The sequence below is a fragment of the Gossypium hirsutum genome, chromosome D11 (assembly GCF_007990345.1).
Source record: "Gossypium hirsutum isolate 1008001.06 chromosome D11, Gossypium_hirsutum_v2.1, whole genome shotgun sequence".
Taxonomy (NCBI): Eukaryota; Viridiplantae; Streptophyta; class Magnoliopsida; order Malvales; family Malvaceae; genus Gossypium; species Gossypium hirsutum.
This window is the reverse complement of record NC_053447.1, coordinates 70,693,057-70,710,356: the sequence shown is the minus strand read 5'-3', so window position 1 is coordinate 70,710,356 and position 17,300 is coordinate 70,693,057. Positions and strand designations below refer to the sequence as shown.

At 32.6% G+C, this 17,300-nt stretch overlaps 1 protein-coding gene and 1 long non-coding RNA gene across 2 annotated transcripts; one reads left to right on the top strand and one right to left on the bottom strand.

The window, feature by feature from the left end:
- Positions 1-2,897, bottom strand: LOC107925894 (galactan beta-1,4-galactosyltransferase GALS1). Its single transcript, XM_016856630.2, has 2 exons — positions 1,466-2,897; positions 1-674 (listed from the first exon to the last, which is right to left on the bottom strand). Exons 1-2 carry the CDS (start codon positions 2,641-2,643, stop codon positions 317-319), a joined length of 1,536 nt encoding a protein of 511 aa, XP_016712119.2. The 5' UTR covers positions 2,644-2,897; the 3' UTR covers positions 1-316.
- A 4,685-nt stretch (positions 2,898-7,582) lies between these two features.
- Positions 7,583-9,034, top strand: LOC107925725 (uncharacterized). The gene is made up of 2 exons (XR_001692047.2): positions 7,583-8,198; positions 8,291-9,034. It is a non-coding gene; the product is annotated as an uncharacterized lncRNA (long non-coding RNA).
- Positions 9,035-17,300: the final 8,266 nt, after the last annotated feature.

The window sequence follows — 17,300 nt, the reverse complement described above, 5'->3', positions numbered from 1 at the left end:
AAAAAATTAAATAAATAAATGTAAAGAAACAAATTTTACAAGTATTCCCACCATAGATATATAGAATCAAAAATAAATTAATAATCATAAAAAGAAAAAAGGCTCCATGGGGAATGATACAAAAGTAAAGTACTTACCTTTACAGCCATACCAAAAGCAATATCAACCCCTCTTTTCCATCACCGTTGGCATCAAAAGACACCATGTTGGGTTCAATGAAGAAGAGTAAAGTTCAAGCAACAAAAAATAAGTACTTGGTTTTAATTTATAGACCCCTGCAATCTGGTTGGCCATTTTAAAGGACGAAGATGGTTCATCAATGTGGTTCAGGTTGGGGTTGTTTTCCGATGGTTTCGAGCTCGAATTGTTTGATGGTGTTGGCTAATTTCTTCATGTTGTCGTCGTAGACATACGGTAACTTGTTGAACCATGTGACTTGTTTGACGGCGGTTGACGGGAGGTATTCTCGGCATAGTTCTTGGTGTTGTGTGATGGTGTTGTGGTAGTGGTAGTAGTGGATTTTTGTCTCGGTTTTGTGTAATGATTTCCCGACTATGTTCTCCGACATGTGCACCCCCGTCGCGAAGGCGTTTTTGGCTTGGATCGCGTATTTCCGGTCGCGACGGATCTTGGTTCTTGATTCTCTGAAGAGTAGTTTTTCAAATCCCCATTGCCTGGTATAAAGCATATGAATGAATAAGATCAAACTAATCACGTGTAAAGAATAAATCACCTAATCACATGCAAAGTTTTTAAGGTTAATTTCAATGGACATCCTCGAACTATCACCTAATTTTTAAATTAATTCTAACACTGGTCTCGAACTTCAAAATATCAACTTTTGAAGTTAAATGTTAGCTCAAATTTGAAAACTTAAAATTTAAATTGGTACCAAACTTCAAATTACGACCCTTAATTCTAAACCGATATTGAAATTGATCTCGAACTTCAAAACATTTTAACCGGGAATTCAAAGTATCGGGTATAGTATCAAAGTTTTTCTACAATCCTAATCATTAACTTAGATGTTAAATATCAACTTAAGTCTAACATGAAGCATATTTAAAATATATGGATCATTCGATAAACACGTAAGTACTTACTATGTATGAACAACATGAATGTAACGTGTAAAAGGAAAAAAAAGTCTTAAATGTGTACAAGTGTTTACAAATTGATCTGACCCCAAATTTGAAACTATTAGACTGACCAATACTTTGAGAATTAAAGTTTAAGAACTCAATTGAAAAGCTAGACAGTAATTTGAGTATATTTCTAGGAATTAACCCACTTTCTTTTTATAATCTCTGTAACTATGAACCGTGTATGCAAATTCAATCCAATCTGCAAATCAATTTGATTTCTTTTTCAATTAAATGCAAGTAACCCTTTTTAGATCTAATCAATTATATCGAAACCCAGAAATTGAAAACCAAAATCGATTCAAAAATTTAGTAAAATTTACCTCGAATATTCCTGAGATGAACCATTCAAACAGAGCATACTAGACATTGGATTTTGCTGAATCGTGAACTGAGTATAACCAGAGAACTCATTCAACACCGATTCCAATGTATTCCCATGAGGCAAATATATATACTCATCGACATCGAAGAAGAAAGTCCAATTAGCAGCATATCGGTACCGATGCAAACAATCATTCACCACTAAGAACTGGTTATAATAATACCCATCGTATTCAGCTTGGTCTCGTATATCTTGAACCGTAACTCTCCCGGCTTTAACCCAAGGCCCTAGCACCGCCATAACTTCCGGTGAAACCCCACCGGCGTCGTGAAAGACGAAATGGGAACTTGGTCCGAAGAACCAAGCATGGTAAGCCATCCATTCACGGATCCTATCGGCACTGAGATTACCGTACAAAGATGAACCACAGTATAAATACTCGTATTGATAGGGTGGGTTGAATTTTGATTCGTTGTAAGATCCAGGGGATTCTTCTAACGCCATGAACTTCTCGTATTTTCTTTGGGATTCACCGTAATAAGCGTTCACCATTAACTTTCCGCCATTGTTGTCTTGGTTGGGGTTGAAAGGGAAAGTACAATTGACCACCACGACGGTGTAGACACGGCCGTAGCCCCAATCGGGGAGCATTTTATAAGCTTTAGCTCTGTAAGATGAACCGTTGTTAGAGATCCATTCACATTTGAACCATGGCTTGCCGTAAACATGGATTGGCTTGGAAGCTAATCCCACCACCGCGAACGTCGTCGGTCCGCCTCTGTAAGCACCCATCTGTACAAACAAAGCCGCCGCGTTCCCGTACGACTCGAAAACCCGCTTGTTTGGGTCCTTGGGTTTAGGTCGTGTCGCCGTGTTGTACTTCTTTGCTACCGGATTCGCCTTGTATGGCATTGAGACATTGGTGGAGATCAAACTGGCGGTGACGGATGCGGCGGAAGCGCTGACGGAAACGGAGGTTATCGGAACGGAGCAAGGACGGGTGGTGGAGAGGAGGTTTTGGTAGTAAGGAGGTAAGTTCCATAAGAACATAACTAAAGTAAGTGCCAGCAATGTGGTAACTAATGTTTTGGTTTCAAAGCAAATGAATAGCTTCCCCAAAGTGGTGGTGCCTGCGGCGGCGGAAGGGACGGAGGAGGGCGCCGCTTCCTTCCTCATTTTGGGTGTCGGCTACGGCGGTAATCGGCGATTGTTCTGGCCTTGTGGGTGTTAAATTCTTGGATTGTTCGGCGAATCAAAATGGAAAAGCAAGGGTCAAGTGAAGATAATACCGACACAGTTTTTCATATAATTTTTTCTTCTAAGAATCATAGCTCTTAACTAATCAAATACTATCTATAAGCACTAGATCTCTCTCTATATATATTATATTATGCATGAGATTGTTAGGTCTTAGATCTCATTTTATTTATCATTAATTTTCCCATTTTTATTATGTCTTTTTCCATTTTTGTATTTTACAAAGAAGTTTCACTTGGAAGATAAGAAAAATATTATACACCTAATTTATTTTGTTTTGAATGTTTTTACCATGTACAGATAGGGGTAAATTCAAAAAGTAAATTATAAATATTTAGGGATCAAAATGAAATTTTATTTCTGTATTAACTTCTATTTTTATCGTTTTTAAGAAAATCCTAAAATAATTTTATCCGTTTTGAGGGTCAACTCTCTTCTAGCTTGAGTAAAATTATAAATGGTTAGAGTTTGTGACCCGAATCCTTGTTAAAAAGCATTATTTTTTGTGCTGAATTTTTTTAAATAAACCCTTTTATTTAAATTTTTAATTTAATTGTTTACTATTAAATATGTTTACTTTGTAATTGATTATTTAAAAATAATTTAATTGTTGGCATTGTTAGCCTTTTTTTAGTTAAAATTTGGTAATGATTATTTGCTTCCAAGGGCAAAACTAAAAAAATTGTACCAAGGGACCGAAATTAAAATGTAAAATAAGGGGTCAAAACATAACTTTTATCATTTTATTAATTACAATTTTATACATTTTAAGGGTTTAAAAAGAAATTTTACCAATTCAATGAGCTGTCAAAACTCCTCCTTGTACCTTTGGTGCTGCCTATATGCTTGTGAAGTTGTATAATTGTATGGGTTTCTTTATGGTAATTTTTGACATAAAATACTCACACAATAAATTATTGTACTAAACTTTTTAATCAGAAAATATAGAGATTACATCTCTAATTTTACACAAACATAAGGACTAAAAATTAATAAAGATTTCCTAAATATTATTATAAATTGTATAAATTAGTCTAATTAAATTTCGAAATCCAATTACTATTTTTATTAATAAATTTAAATTAAATCTACAAACCTAAAAGCAACAATATTACAAAACAAATAAAGTTTTCAAATTCATCAACATTTTATTTTTAATTTTTTTAATTGATCATAGCTGTCTCTTTCAACAACATCATTTGGTCGTCTCTTGAAAATATAATATGTCTTACCATTTTATTTAATCACTTGCGAGTAAATTTTTAATTTTAATTTTATTTACTGTGAAAGCTAACAAATTAATTGGGCATGGGTTGATATATAGGTGTTGACAAATAGAGAAAAATAAATAATATTTGTTGGCATGTGGATGTGTAGACAATTCATTTCCCAATCAACATCTGCTGGCGCTTGCTTTTTTTTTCGAACGGAATATTATTTCTATGTATGTTTTCATATTGCATAAAATAATGTATACAATATGAAAACTAATATAAAATTATATTGCTTAAAATACGTCGACGGTTCACATACACTTTGAGATTTTTTGAGTCAAACTTTTGTCTTCACCAATCATAGTACTACGCATTTTCAAAATGTGGGTCTCAATTTTGAGAAAATTTAGATGAAAATATTTAAGTAAACAAAAAATTAGGTATTTCTAAACTAATGAAGATTCACTTGAAAAGTAAGAGAATTCGGACAGAAAATAGGCTCGAGAAATGGATTTGGGTAAAAAAATAAAAACTGTTTAGAATATGGATCGAGCCTCAAGTAAGGGTTTTCTGCCCCAGGCCCGACCCTAATTTGTAAAAAAAAAAAAAATATGTTACTACTATTTTAGAGGTATTTGCTTGTTAAGTTGCACATATATTAGTGTTATTTAAGTATAAATATTTTTTTAAAATTTATTTTGAATTTGTTGAGAAATATTTATTTTAATGCTTTTAGTATTTTTGATGTATTATAAATTTTAAAAAATTATGTAAAAAATTTTAACGCGGGTGGGCCGAGTCTAGATTTTAGCATTTTTATCTAGATTGGGTTTGAGTAAAAATTTAGATCTATTTTTCAAGTTGGACTCGAACCTATCAAACGAGCCTAAAATTTTATCAAAACCCGACTCATGAACAAATCTAATTCAATCTTTAAACACTTCTAAAAGTAAATTATTATGAATTTAGTTAAGTAAATTTTAATGAAAATTACCTCGAAATGGCTAAATTTTAAAAAAATTATAAATTAACAACAAACTTTAATAAACATCACTATAAAACATTACAATATTATATTAAAGGAAAAATAAAACATTACAAAACATATTGTAAATTTTCATATCTTTATACTTACATCATCCGGTACATGGCACACATTTATATGCTTTTTTTTCATTTTATAAAAATAATTAATTTTTAATTATCATCCTATGTCTAAATTTTAGATTTAATTATTATATTTTAGTTTTTATTCACCATTTTTTTTATTTTTTTATAATGTTATTAATTAGTTAATAGTTAATATCGTTAATTTTTCAATTAAAATATTATGTGGTTATGTATAATTTAAAAACTAATTTTATAAATCCAAAAAATAGAGTAATTAAAAATTTAAAAATAAAATCAAGAGGACTGAATTCTAATTGTAAAAAGTGTAGAGACTTAGAGTCATTGTTGTTTGAATCAAACCGGGTCGGTTGGTCAGACCGAGAATTGATTGGGATCTTGGCTTGAAGAGAACAGGGGCAAAGTATGAAATTTTTTTTGTATGGTTGAAATTAAGTTGTACATTTTTACGATTGTAAAAATGTAATTTTATCATTTTAATAGTCTATATCTTTATTAATATTAAATGATTAAATCAAAATTTTATCATTTTTTGAAGGTCAAAATACAATTTTATAATTACTAATTTAAAATTTTATTAATTATAAAAGGACAAAACATAAACTTTCCGGGGGCAAGAGAGCGGTGCCCAACCAACCCCTCTAGCTCCACCATTGGGAGAGAGGTATCAAACCGGTTGACTCACGAAATGGTACAAACCGAATGAAGTAGACTAAAAACAACTATATGATTTTTTGGTTTATTTAGCAGAACCGTACGAACTAATGGTTTGATACGTTCAACCACCGGTTCGATTCAAAACACCTTACTTAGAGCATATTTTATTTGAAAATATATATATTAAATTTTTATACAAAGTAAATATGGATTGCTAGTTAATAAAATTTTAATAATTTAACTAATTTTTAAATTTTGAAAATCAAAATAATATTAAAGCCAGTGGGGCAAAGGTAAATTTATATTATGCCTTATGTTTTAAAGTTATTTATTAATGATTATGAAGGTTAGGGATTATTGCTTGCTTACTCCATGTAGATAATTAATCTTTTAATTAAGATTTGTTTTTATTACATAATTAATAATTAATCATTTATAAATAAAATAAAAGTTTGTGTAAGTGTCATAATTGAACATCAAAGGGACCATGTGCATGCCAAGACAGAATAAAATTATAACAAATCATTGCTACTTTTTTTCTTTTCTTTTTCTAATTTTGATTTAATTTTATTATCTTTAAATAATCATTCAAAAATTAATATTTACTAAAATTTTCTACTTATAATATTCTTTTCATTTTTAGGTATATATAAATACATATATTGTTATTTTTGTAAGAAAAAAAGGGAAAAAAACTAATTTATTAATTAATAAACATGGTAGAACTTGAAATATTAATTTTTTTGTCTAATATAATACGGACAAAAAATTATATATAATATTTAGTATTTAATTCGGATTTTATATATTGAGACTTCTCTTTTATATATTACGCATAATTATATTGTTAATAATTTAATAGAAAGATTAAGCTTTCTTGAAGAATAAATAAGTCGAAGCTTTACTTGGGAGTGGGTAAAGAGTAAAGAAGTAAAGATAAATAAAACAACTTTTATGATTCTTTAATACCATAATCTTTTATTTTTTTTATTTTAATTCTTTTTGTATAATGCATTTATTAAATATTAAATTAAATTAAAATAAATAATTAATATAATCGATACTATGTAATGAATAAAAATTAAATAATTACTTTATTTAATTTTTTTAATTGATATCTTTACCGTTAAACCAATTTAATTATATTTAATTTCAATATTAGCCATTGATTTGATTTGGGAAAGGGGTGCCATTTTTTTTCCTAATGATTTGACAAAAGTCAAATCTAATGATTAGATTCTTATGTGTGTTTTTAACTTTGGTAAATGTAACTGCTTTATGTATTGTCGGTGGTTAAATATGGTAAAACCAAAGGTAGCCGTTAAATTCCTATCCATAAAAGAAAAATATATATATATTTGTGGCGTAGCTTTGGTTAGATTTGCTTACGTGTAAGTTTGGTTTTAGGTTGATTAATTTTGGTGTTGTTATTAGTGGAAGGGAACGTAAATTTAAGCGTGTCGAAATGCATTATTTTTCTATTTAAAAGTTTGTATGATCATCGATGAATTGTTTTTACTTATTGCTTTTATTTCAATAGATTTTTCTTTTCTAATTGTTTGATTGTTGGGATTAGTTATAACTATATTGAATAAAAACTTTAAAATTTTGACTCGATCCTTGAAATCGATATTTTCCTGTTAATCTTCTGTCAATGTTAATAAAGAAAGTTATTTTTCTGCTGCTAATGATTTTACATTAAGTATATCTAATGTCTGTTCAAATTCATGATAACCGGTAATAAAAAGTAGAGCATGAATCTTATTTATCCAAATTGGGAAGTTATAGATAATTATAGGCATTCTATAAAAAAGAGCAGATATGATAAAAACTTATAATGAAGTTCTGATTAGACAAAATGATTTATTTGGCCTTTCAATTTAAAAGAAAAACTATTTTAATCAAATATTTGATTTTTGTCTCTTTTAATTATTATTTTTTGAATGCCGACTGATGATATTATTGAAGAAAGAAAGTAAATCGGTTACGAACCTTAAAACAATTGACCCTACAGTTGTCATTATTTAATTGGTCACTAGAACGGTGTTTTGAAACTCGCAAAAACATAAATAGAGAGTAAAGGAAAGCACAAAAAAAAAAAAAACTTGGAAAAGGAAACAAACAGACTCAATCTGAACAAAGAAGAAAGAAAAAAAACCAGGCCTGGAGTCCCATTCTTTTCTAGCATTTTAATCAACTTCTTTTGTGCATCAGCCACTCAAGAGACCAATTACCAACCAAAATCTAACTTTTCAAGCTACAGTCTCTATCAAAATCCACGAGTTCATCGAACAGACCAAACGTCACATAGTCCGGACTCAACTATTCTAATTATCCACCACCATTGCCGCTTTTCCTATCGCGGTTCACCAGTCTTTCCATCGCACGTGGTACATCTTTCATCCAGTATTGGGGGATCTTCATATCTCCACCCTTTCAATGCCATCCCATGTTCCGCTTTACTGATTTCCCTTGGTACGTATTTGAAACACAATCTTCTAAAATTGGGGTTCTCCCATTGATTTCTTGAATCACACTGCTAATACATGATTTTGCTTCTTCTGCAGAGTTTAGTTTTCGGATTACAGTTACCGCGTCTCCCTCAACACATATATCTTGAAAGCCCATTTCCTCTACCTTAGTAATAGCCTGCAAACACGCCCTCGCTTCGGCCATAATCGGATCTGAAATATTCTCTCATGGGTAAGTACACGATGCTATCACCAATCATTCCTTATTCCGCGCAATGACTCCTGAACATGATTTTCGAGAATGCTGATTAAACAAAGCATCAAAATTAATTTTTATAACATTATCAACAGATAGTACACATAATTGTTAGTCTCGTGCATGTTCTTCAAAATCTCACCCATATGCGCTATTTCTGAACAATATGCATTGATAAATCCCACAATTTCATGTACTTGCTCCCTTGTCCCTTCATGGTAAATTCTGTTGTGATTGTACCAAATAGCGCAAAAAGAATTAGCTTTGATTTTGCATGATTCATTACTATGGTTCTCAAACTCTAATGCTAACCACTTTTTTTAATTAGATTATTTGTTGGATGTTGAATTAACCACCCTAACTCCCGCAATACCTATTGAGTAAAGATGCAATCCCTAAAAAGGTGGTTCACCGTTTCCTCTACTACTCGGCATACTGGACAAAGCATGTTTACCACCAACTTACGGGCCCTCAGATTATGTAGTGTAGGCACAAAATCATTAGCAACCCTCCACATATGTATATGGATCTTGCTTGGCACCTTAAGAGCCCACATTTTTGTAAAGAACTGAGATAGAAATTCATTTTGTATTCTAGATCCCTCCACTTTAATTAGCCACTTATAACCATTTTTGACAGTATAAGTCCCTGTATTGTCACCTCTCCATATTAGCGCATCTTGTGGTTTACTACTCGCCAACGGGATTAAGAGGATTCTCTTCAGCTGCTCCTCTCCAAATAATGAACGAATAGTATCTTGCTTTTAGGTAATAGATTCCTTTTCAATTAAATTTGACACCTTAGAATACCAGATACCAATATGCTGACATTGTACCCTGCCATTTCCGGGCCCCGAAAACCATGTATCATTCCAAATATTTACTGCATTGTTGTCTCCGATTTTCCATCCAACCCCCTCCTCAATGAGTCCTTTAGCTCCCCAAATACTTCGCCAGGCATACAAAGGGTAAGAACCTAATCCTACACTCATAAAGACCCCATTTTGGGAAGTATTTTGCTTTCATGATGCGTGCAAACAAACAATTAGGCTGCGTAATAATTTTCCACCCTTACTTCGTCAACAGGGCCATATTAAACGTTGATAACTCTTTAAAACCTAGCCCTCCCTTCGCTTTGGGGATACACATATCACTCCACTTTCACCAATGAATAATGCATTTGTTGGTTTTGGAGCTACGCCACCAAAACTTGCACATTATGTTCTCGAGTTCACGATAAAAACAAACTGGCAGCTTAAAATATTACATCGCGTAGGTCGGTATAGCTTGTAAAACAGAATTTAAAAATACCTCACTATCCCCAGGTGATAAATAGCGCACACTCCAGTTATTCATCAACTTAACAAAGAGTTCTTTAATTCCAACAAAAGCATGTTTTTTCCTACATCCAACCATAGTTGGCAATCCCAAATACCTCTCTAGATTATTAGAAATCTGCACTCACAATATTCTCCCCACATGTTCCTGTATTTCTTATTCAACATTACAACTGAAATAGATTAGGGACTTGTCGAAGTTGACCAATTGTCCCGAAACTGCCTTCATACTCATTGATCATCATTTTCATAATATTTGCACCGTCAGTAGATACCTCTCCAAGCAACACACTATCATCAGCAAAAAACAAATGTGTCACCAAAATACCACTTCTTCCCTCCCTTGCCCCAAAGAGCCTCCCCTCCTTCCTAGCCATGTCAAGTAATCGTGAGAATCCTTGGCAGAAATTAGGAACAAATACGGGCCTAGGGGATCTCCTTGCCTCAAACCTCTTGTAGGCCGAAACTCTTCCCCATGTGTTCCATTAATCACTACTGTATACAATACACTAGCTATACACCTCATTATAAGTGAAATCCACTCCTCACAAAAACCCATTTTTGCATCATTTTCTCCAAAAAAACCACTCGACCCTGTCATACGCTTTGCTCATATCGAGTTTTAAAGCAAAGCCTCTATTTGAAGTCCCTCTTCTTCTCTTGAACGAGTGCGAGATTTCATATACCACAAAAATATTGTCTGTGATTTGCCTTCCTTGTACGGACGCCCCTTGGGTATCATCTATACAATAGTTAAGCACTTGAGAAAATCAGTTGACTAACACTTTCGAGATAATTTTATAAATCTTATTACAAAGACTAATAGGTCGAAACTGACTCATAGACTTCAGCAAATTCACCTTAGGGATAAGAACAATATTTGTATGGTTCACCTCCTCTATGTTCCTTCGACCATTTAGCGCATCCTAACAATACCTAGTAAATAGCGCACACTCCAGTTATTCATCAACTTAACAAATCGTTCTTTAAATCCAACAAAAGCATGCTTTTTCCTACGTCCAACCATAGTTGGCAATCCCAAATACCTCTCTAGATTATTAGAAATCTACACTCACAATATTCTCCCCACTTGTTCCTGTATTTCTTGTTCAACATTACAACTGAAATAGATTAGGGACTTGTCGAAGTTGACCAATTGTCCCGACACCGCTTCATATTCATTGATCATCCTTTTCATAATATTTACACCATCAGTAGATGCCTCTCCAAGCAACACATTATCATCAGCAAAAAATAAATGTGTCTCCAAAATACCACTTCTTCCCACCCTTGCCCCAAAGAGCCTCCCCTCCTTCCTAGCCATGTTAAGTAATCGTAAGAATCCTTAGCAGAAATTAAGAACAAATACGGGCCTAGGGGATCTCCTTGCCTCAAACCTCTTGTAGGCCGAAACTCTTCCCCATGTGTTCTATTAATCACTACTGTATACAATACAATAGCTCTACACCTTATTATAAGTGAAATCCACTCCTCAAAAAAACCCATTCTTTGCATCATTTTCTCAAAAAAAACACCACTCGACCCTGTCATACGCTTTGCTCATTTTGAGTTTTAAAGCAAAGCCTCTATTTGAAGTCCCTCTTCTTCTCTTGAACGAGTGCGAAATTTCATATACCATAAAAATATTGTCTGTGATTTGCCTTCCTGGTACGAACGCCCCTTGGGTATCATCTATACAATAGTTAAGCACTTGGCAAAATCAGTTGACTAACACTTTCGAGATAATTTTTTAAATCATATTATAAAGACTAATAGGTCAAAATTGACTCATAGACTTCAGCAAATTCACCTTAGGGATAAGAACAATATTTGTATGGTTCACCTCTTCTATGTTCCTTCGACCATTTAGCGCATCCAAACAATACCTAGTAACTTCATCCCCTACTATATGCCAATACTTTTAAAAAAATATTACAGGAAAGCCATCCTTGCCCGATGTCTTAGGAGGAGCTATAGTTTTTATTGCCTCAACAACCTCTTCTGTTTTAAATTCCACCATTAATTCCTCACTAAGATCTTTCGTATACATGGTGAAATTGTTGAGAGTAATCTATCACAGTTGCTGACCTCTTTTGACGAAAACAAATCTTTAAAATAACCTGTAGCAATTTTAGATATCTCGTCAAAACAATTAACCCAATTCCCAGAAACACTCTCCAGCCCCTTAATCATGTTGTTTTTTCTTACGATAAGAAACACTCTTATGAAAGAATACCGTATTTGTATCCCCCATTAGAAGCCAATTGATTCTCGCCCTTTGTTTCCAAAATAGTTCCTCCTTATCAGCTTCGAAATTCAACTCCAATTTGACCTCTGTAATCTCCTCCAAAACCACATCACTAATCTCATCAGCACTCAAATCAAATAGTCTAGAATTTAATTTTGTTGTTCGATGTTCCCCTAATCATTTTTTCTTTTTTGCCCAATTGCTCAAACTCATCCCAAACTCCTTCAACTTGACCAAAATATCCTGTTCATTCAAATTCCACCCATGTTTAACTCACTCCTCAAAACTTGTATCCAATATCCAATTGGTATTGAAACGAAATTGCCATTGTTGCTCCCCAAATCGCAAGCTCCCATCCCCATTTGTATCTACAACCACCGAACAATGATTTGAAAAACTATATTGTAAGTGGCTCACCAAATACCCTAGAAAAAGATCTCACCACTCTGGATTACCTACCCCTCTGTCTAGTCTTTCCCTAATATTATTTCCGACCAATCTACCTCTCTCTCATGTGTACTATTGCCCAGAAAAGCCTAAATCATTCATCTCATAATCTTCTAGTACTTCCCTAAAAGTAACTATCTGTCTTTCCTCACGAATTCTACCCCCTTATTTTTCAAAAGAAAATAAGATTTCATTAAAATCTCCTAGAATCAACCATGGCTTATTGTTCCCATGCTTCAGATACCTTAATAAATCCCATGACTCCTCTCTAACATGCCCCATAGGCGCTCCATAAAAGCCCATGAATCTCCATACTACCATCTCATTTCCTCCATCCACCTCCATATCAATATGTGACTTCGAAAAACTTTTTAAAGATAAATTCAACCCCTCCCTCCACCCTAACGATAAGCCCTCTCTCGTCATTTTCGTGTCGACATCAATTCCATGCTCAAACCCATACTGCTGTCTAATTGTCTCTATCTGCTTACTAGTAACCTTCGTTTCCATAAAAAACAAATTTTGAGGTCGAAAGTGTCTCGACTTGTTTTTGAGATGTCTGATTGTCCATGGTTGCCCCAAGCCATGAAAATTCCAATTGAAGATTTTCATTACGCCCGGTTGGTTAGCTTGTTAGTGGCTGCCAATATTTCATTTTCCATTGCCAACTTTAATAACCCCTATTGTTATCTGAACTACCCACTTCTGAATTAAACCTCTGCCTCTTCTTCCCGTCAACAAATTTCACAAGTATATCTTCCAACTCTGATCTATCTCCCATTTCTTCAAGCTTCCCCATCCTATTTTCAACCCTAATATCTATTTTCAACCCTCATCAAATCCGTTCTTCCTCTATGTTCACTTCTATTAGTTACATCCGCACCAAATCTCCTTTCCTTACTCTTTCCATTGATTTCTATACTTGCCCACCTAACATTCTTTGATTCCTCCCTCAACCATTTACTCACCAACTGCCCTCCCCTCCTTGGCGCAGCCCTCAATGACAGATCCCAACCAAAATCCACTTATTGATTCCCTAATGTTTTTCGAACCAGACAAACTCTCTCCATGACCGAGACGACCACATAAAAATAAAACAGCGACAATTTTTCATATTGAAACAACGCATATATGAATTTATTTTGCCCAATACCGATTTGTTTCTTCCTTTTAAGGGGGAGTCGAATATCAATTACAACTCTAATCCGCATAAACTTCTTACCCCCTCGTCACCAACAATGCATCATACTCCAATAATTCCCCAATAAAGTCCCTGAACTGTTGCGCCATCCCTTCTGTTATAAATCAAATCGGTAAATTGTGGATCTGCACCAAAAAAACCAAAGTCCAAAGAGGAACTGTAATTGGTTCCTCACCTTTTATCAGTCTATGGAACACAATAAGGTGTCGGTTGAAAAACCATGACATACTATCCATAACTCGCTTCAAATCAATCTCGCTATAAAAATGAAACACAATACTCTTGTCTTCATTCTCTGTGATAGACACCCCTCTCAGTGGATGCCAGAAATCAGCTAGAGTATTTTTTAAAGATGGAAAATTCACAATACTATCCGTGAAAACTTGCCCTACCAAGCACAACCCATATCTTGAATCAACAGCGATATCGTCCCCTACCAACACCATGGAATTTTCCTCTTCATCCATAATGTTAAGGTTGGCCAAATCTTCGTCCATGGTATTGAGACTTTCCATGACGCACCCACAAGCCTAAAAACCAACAGACCCACAAACGACAAAACCTTAGCAAATAAAAAACCCAAAACTGAAACTTATGAAACAAGGCAGACAGAGAAAACCTAACTCGTGCTACTAGGCAGCCTTGATTGTATAACTTAAATAAAAATTTTGAATTGTTGGGGGCAATATTATTAAATCACTGAAATGCGAACCCAAAGCCTAAATTAAAGCCCTTGCTACTTTTGGGTCATTTTAGATATTTCAGTGTTCTAATTTTTAAAAAAATATACTTTTATAATTTTTTTAATTTTAAAAAATTAATTAATTGTTGAAGTGGCATCCACGTATATGTCACGTTAGCAAAGTTAACATATGTTAAACTTTCCATCCATTTCGAGATGATTTGACAAACAATGCAAGTTCAATGATTAAAAGAGGCTAAAATTAAATAGAAGGCTAAAATGACTTTTTTATTTTTATTTTGTAAAGTTGGAGGTCAACTAAGGGTGTATTTGATAAGTCATTGAAAATTTTCTTTTCACTGAAAATGAAAATTTTCGACATTTAATATTTTAAATGTGCTTGATAATCATTTTAATTCTTTAATTAATATAAAAAATCAAAAAAAAAGTGAAAATATTAAATTAATTTTATCTTATTAAAAACAAATAATATTAAAAAAATTAATATTCAAAATACTATATTTGTCTTTCATACAAAACTATCCAAAATAATATAAAATATTATGTTAATAAGATTAAAATTAAAAAATCATTAATCTTTTAAAAATCAATATTTACTTTTATCAATTAACATAATTAAATTCAATGCTTATATTTATTATCTTACAAAATAATTTTTAATATAAATTAAACACTTGAAGAATTTATAAAAAAAAATTCAATACTTATTTTTTCAGTTTATCAAACACACCCTGAGTCATTATGCCCATATATTTTATGATTAAATTTAATATATTTATTATTTAATTTAAACTTGAATCAAATTAAATCTGCTCAAAATTAAAATAAGCAGAATGATAAATTTAGCCTTTAGTATTTATCTTTTTTTTTTGCCATTTCGGGGCTTATTCTTCTTTTAGATCACTTTGGCCCAAAACCTCTAAATTTTAGTTAAATTATTATTTTATATGAAAAAATTGATTGGACAATTAAAATTTTAACAGTATTGATGCTGCAACTTGTGTTACAATCCACATGTAATTCGTAAAAATTCAAAAAAATCATAAAAAAGAATCATGTTAGCAATAAATTACATTGCCACACGGGTTGCTACTTCAATGCTATTCAAAATTTAACAATTTAGTTAACTTTTTTTTGTCCAAAAAGAAAAGTTTAATTAAAATTTAAAAGTTAAGAGGACCAAAATGATAAAATCAGTAAATATTAGGGGCTGACTAAGGGAAATAAATGGTTGAGCCCATGGAGAAGTTCTAGGTTAATCAAAGTCATATGCGTGAATTATTTGTGGGGACACCTATCGACTTCGGCCCATTCCATACCATAACTTTGGAAATGGTTTTATCACCTAAGATCAATAATTGAATTTGCCGACCCGAAAAGATTGATGGAACTTGGGTCGGGTTTCAAATTTCAATTCTATTTTAATAATTATCTCCCTTGTTTGGATTTATTGAAGGTCCCACTTTGAAAAAGTTTCGATATTATTTTTAGTTGGGGTTTTATCTTTTTATTTTTATCGAGAGATTTACTCAGTTTTCGTAGAGGGTGAGTGCTTCGTAATCCGAATCAAATTGTAGCATGTTATTACTCCCATAAATATAAGGCATAAGCAAGGATGAAATCATCAATTCATTATTGGGGTTAAAATAGAAGTTTAAATAATTAGAAGGCCAAAGCTAAAAAATTCGTTTAAGAATGGCTTAAATTGAATACTTCATAATTAAAAAAGGCATTAAAATTAATGTTATACCCCATAGTTTAAGGGGGTCAAGGTCACTACTTCCCTCTACCTTCCCTCGAGTTTTGCCTCTAATACTCAATAAAATGATTATTATTTAGTTAAATTCAAGTGCATGGAGAATCATGTGAGAATTCTATTTGAATGGCTTCGGTGGTCTACGACCTATGGGCAACACTAGAAAGGGCAGGGGCGAAGTCAGGACAAATTTTTAAGGGAGTCGAATGAAATTTTAATTTTTTATAGTCTATATCTTTATAATTTTTAAAGGATTGAATTGAATTTTTATAATTTTTGGGGGGCAGAAGTATAATTTTACATTTACTAATTTAAAATTTTTTAAAAAAAATTTGAGGGCCTAAATAGTAATTTTACATTTTAAGGGGGCCGGGACCCCTGACAGCCCCCCCTAAATTCGCCTCTGCGCAAAGGCTCTGGCCCTAGACTTGTTCATGTGTTGGGTTACTGCCTAAGCTTGAAGGCTCATTCAAATTTTGAAAGGGTTTAGACAAAAATGTTATGCTCGAAAAATAAATTTGAGCAAAAAAATGGGCCCATTTAAAATATGGGACAAGCTCGAGCTTAAACATTCAAGACTCAGTCAAATCTTTTTTTTTTTAATTTGTAATGTTTTAGATTATGTTATTTTTATAAATTTTGTAATTTATAACATATGAAAATTAAATCTATAGTAGTATATAAAATATTAAAGATGATTCTATATAATATTTTAATAAAAATATATAAAATTATTAAATATTAAATTATATAAATATATTTTTTAGAAAATAAAATGGACAAACTTAAAATGGGTTTAGATTAGCTATTTATAAATATTTTGATGTATTTTATGCATTTTTATTTTAATATGCACAATTATTATCTCGATCGATTGTATATTTATATTATTTATTAAACGTTTTATTAAGTTAGTGTCATCGTCAATCAGGTCACTAACATGGTTAGAAAAATTAAGAAATACCTTTCCATAATTAAAATAAGTTATATAATGGAATACACTTTGTACAAGCCCATTTTGCCCGGGCCCATACCAGCAAACCAACACCAGCCCGAAATAGCCTAGCCCGATAAGCCCAAGTCTCCAAATTTTTTGGAAAGCCAGAAACCCTAAGGTTTCTGGCGCCGTTGCCCATACCCTGCTCCACTATGGTGGCCC

Coding starts and splice junctions, on each gene's coding strand:
- LOC107925894 (XM_016856630.2), bottom strand. CDS start 2,643: ATGAGGAAGGAAGCGGCGCCCTCCTCCGTCCCTTCCGCCGCCGCAGGC. Junction 675..1,465: donor TCATCTCAGGAATATTCGAG/GTAAATTTTACT, acceptor GCTTTATACCAG/GCAATGGGGATTTGAAAAAC.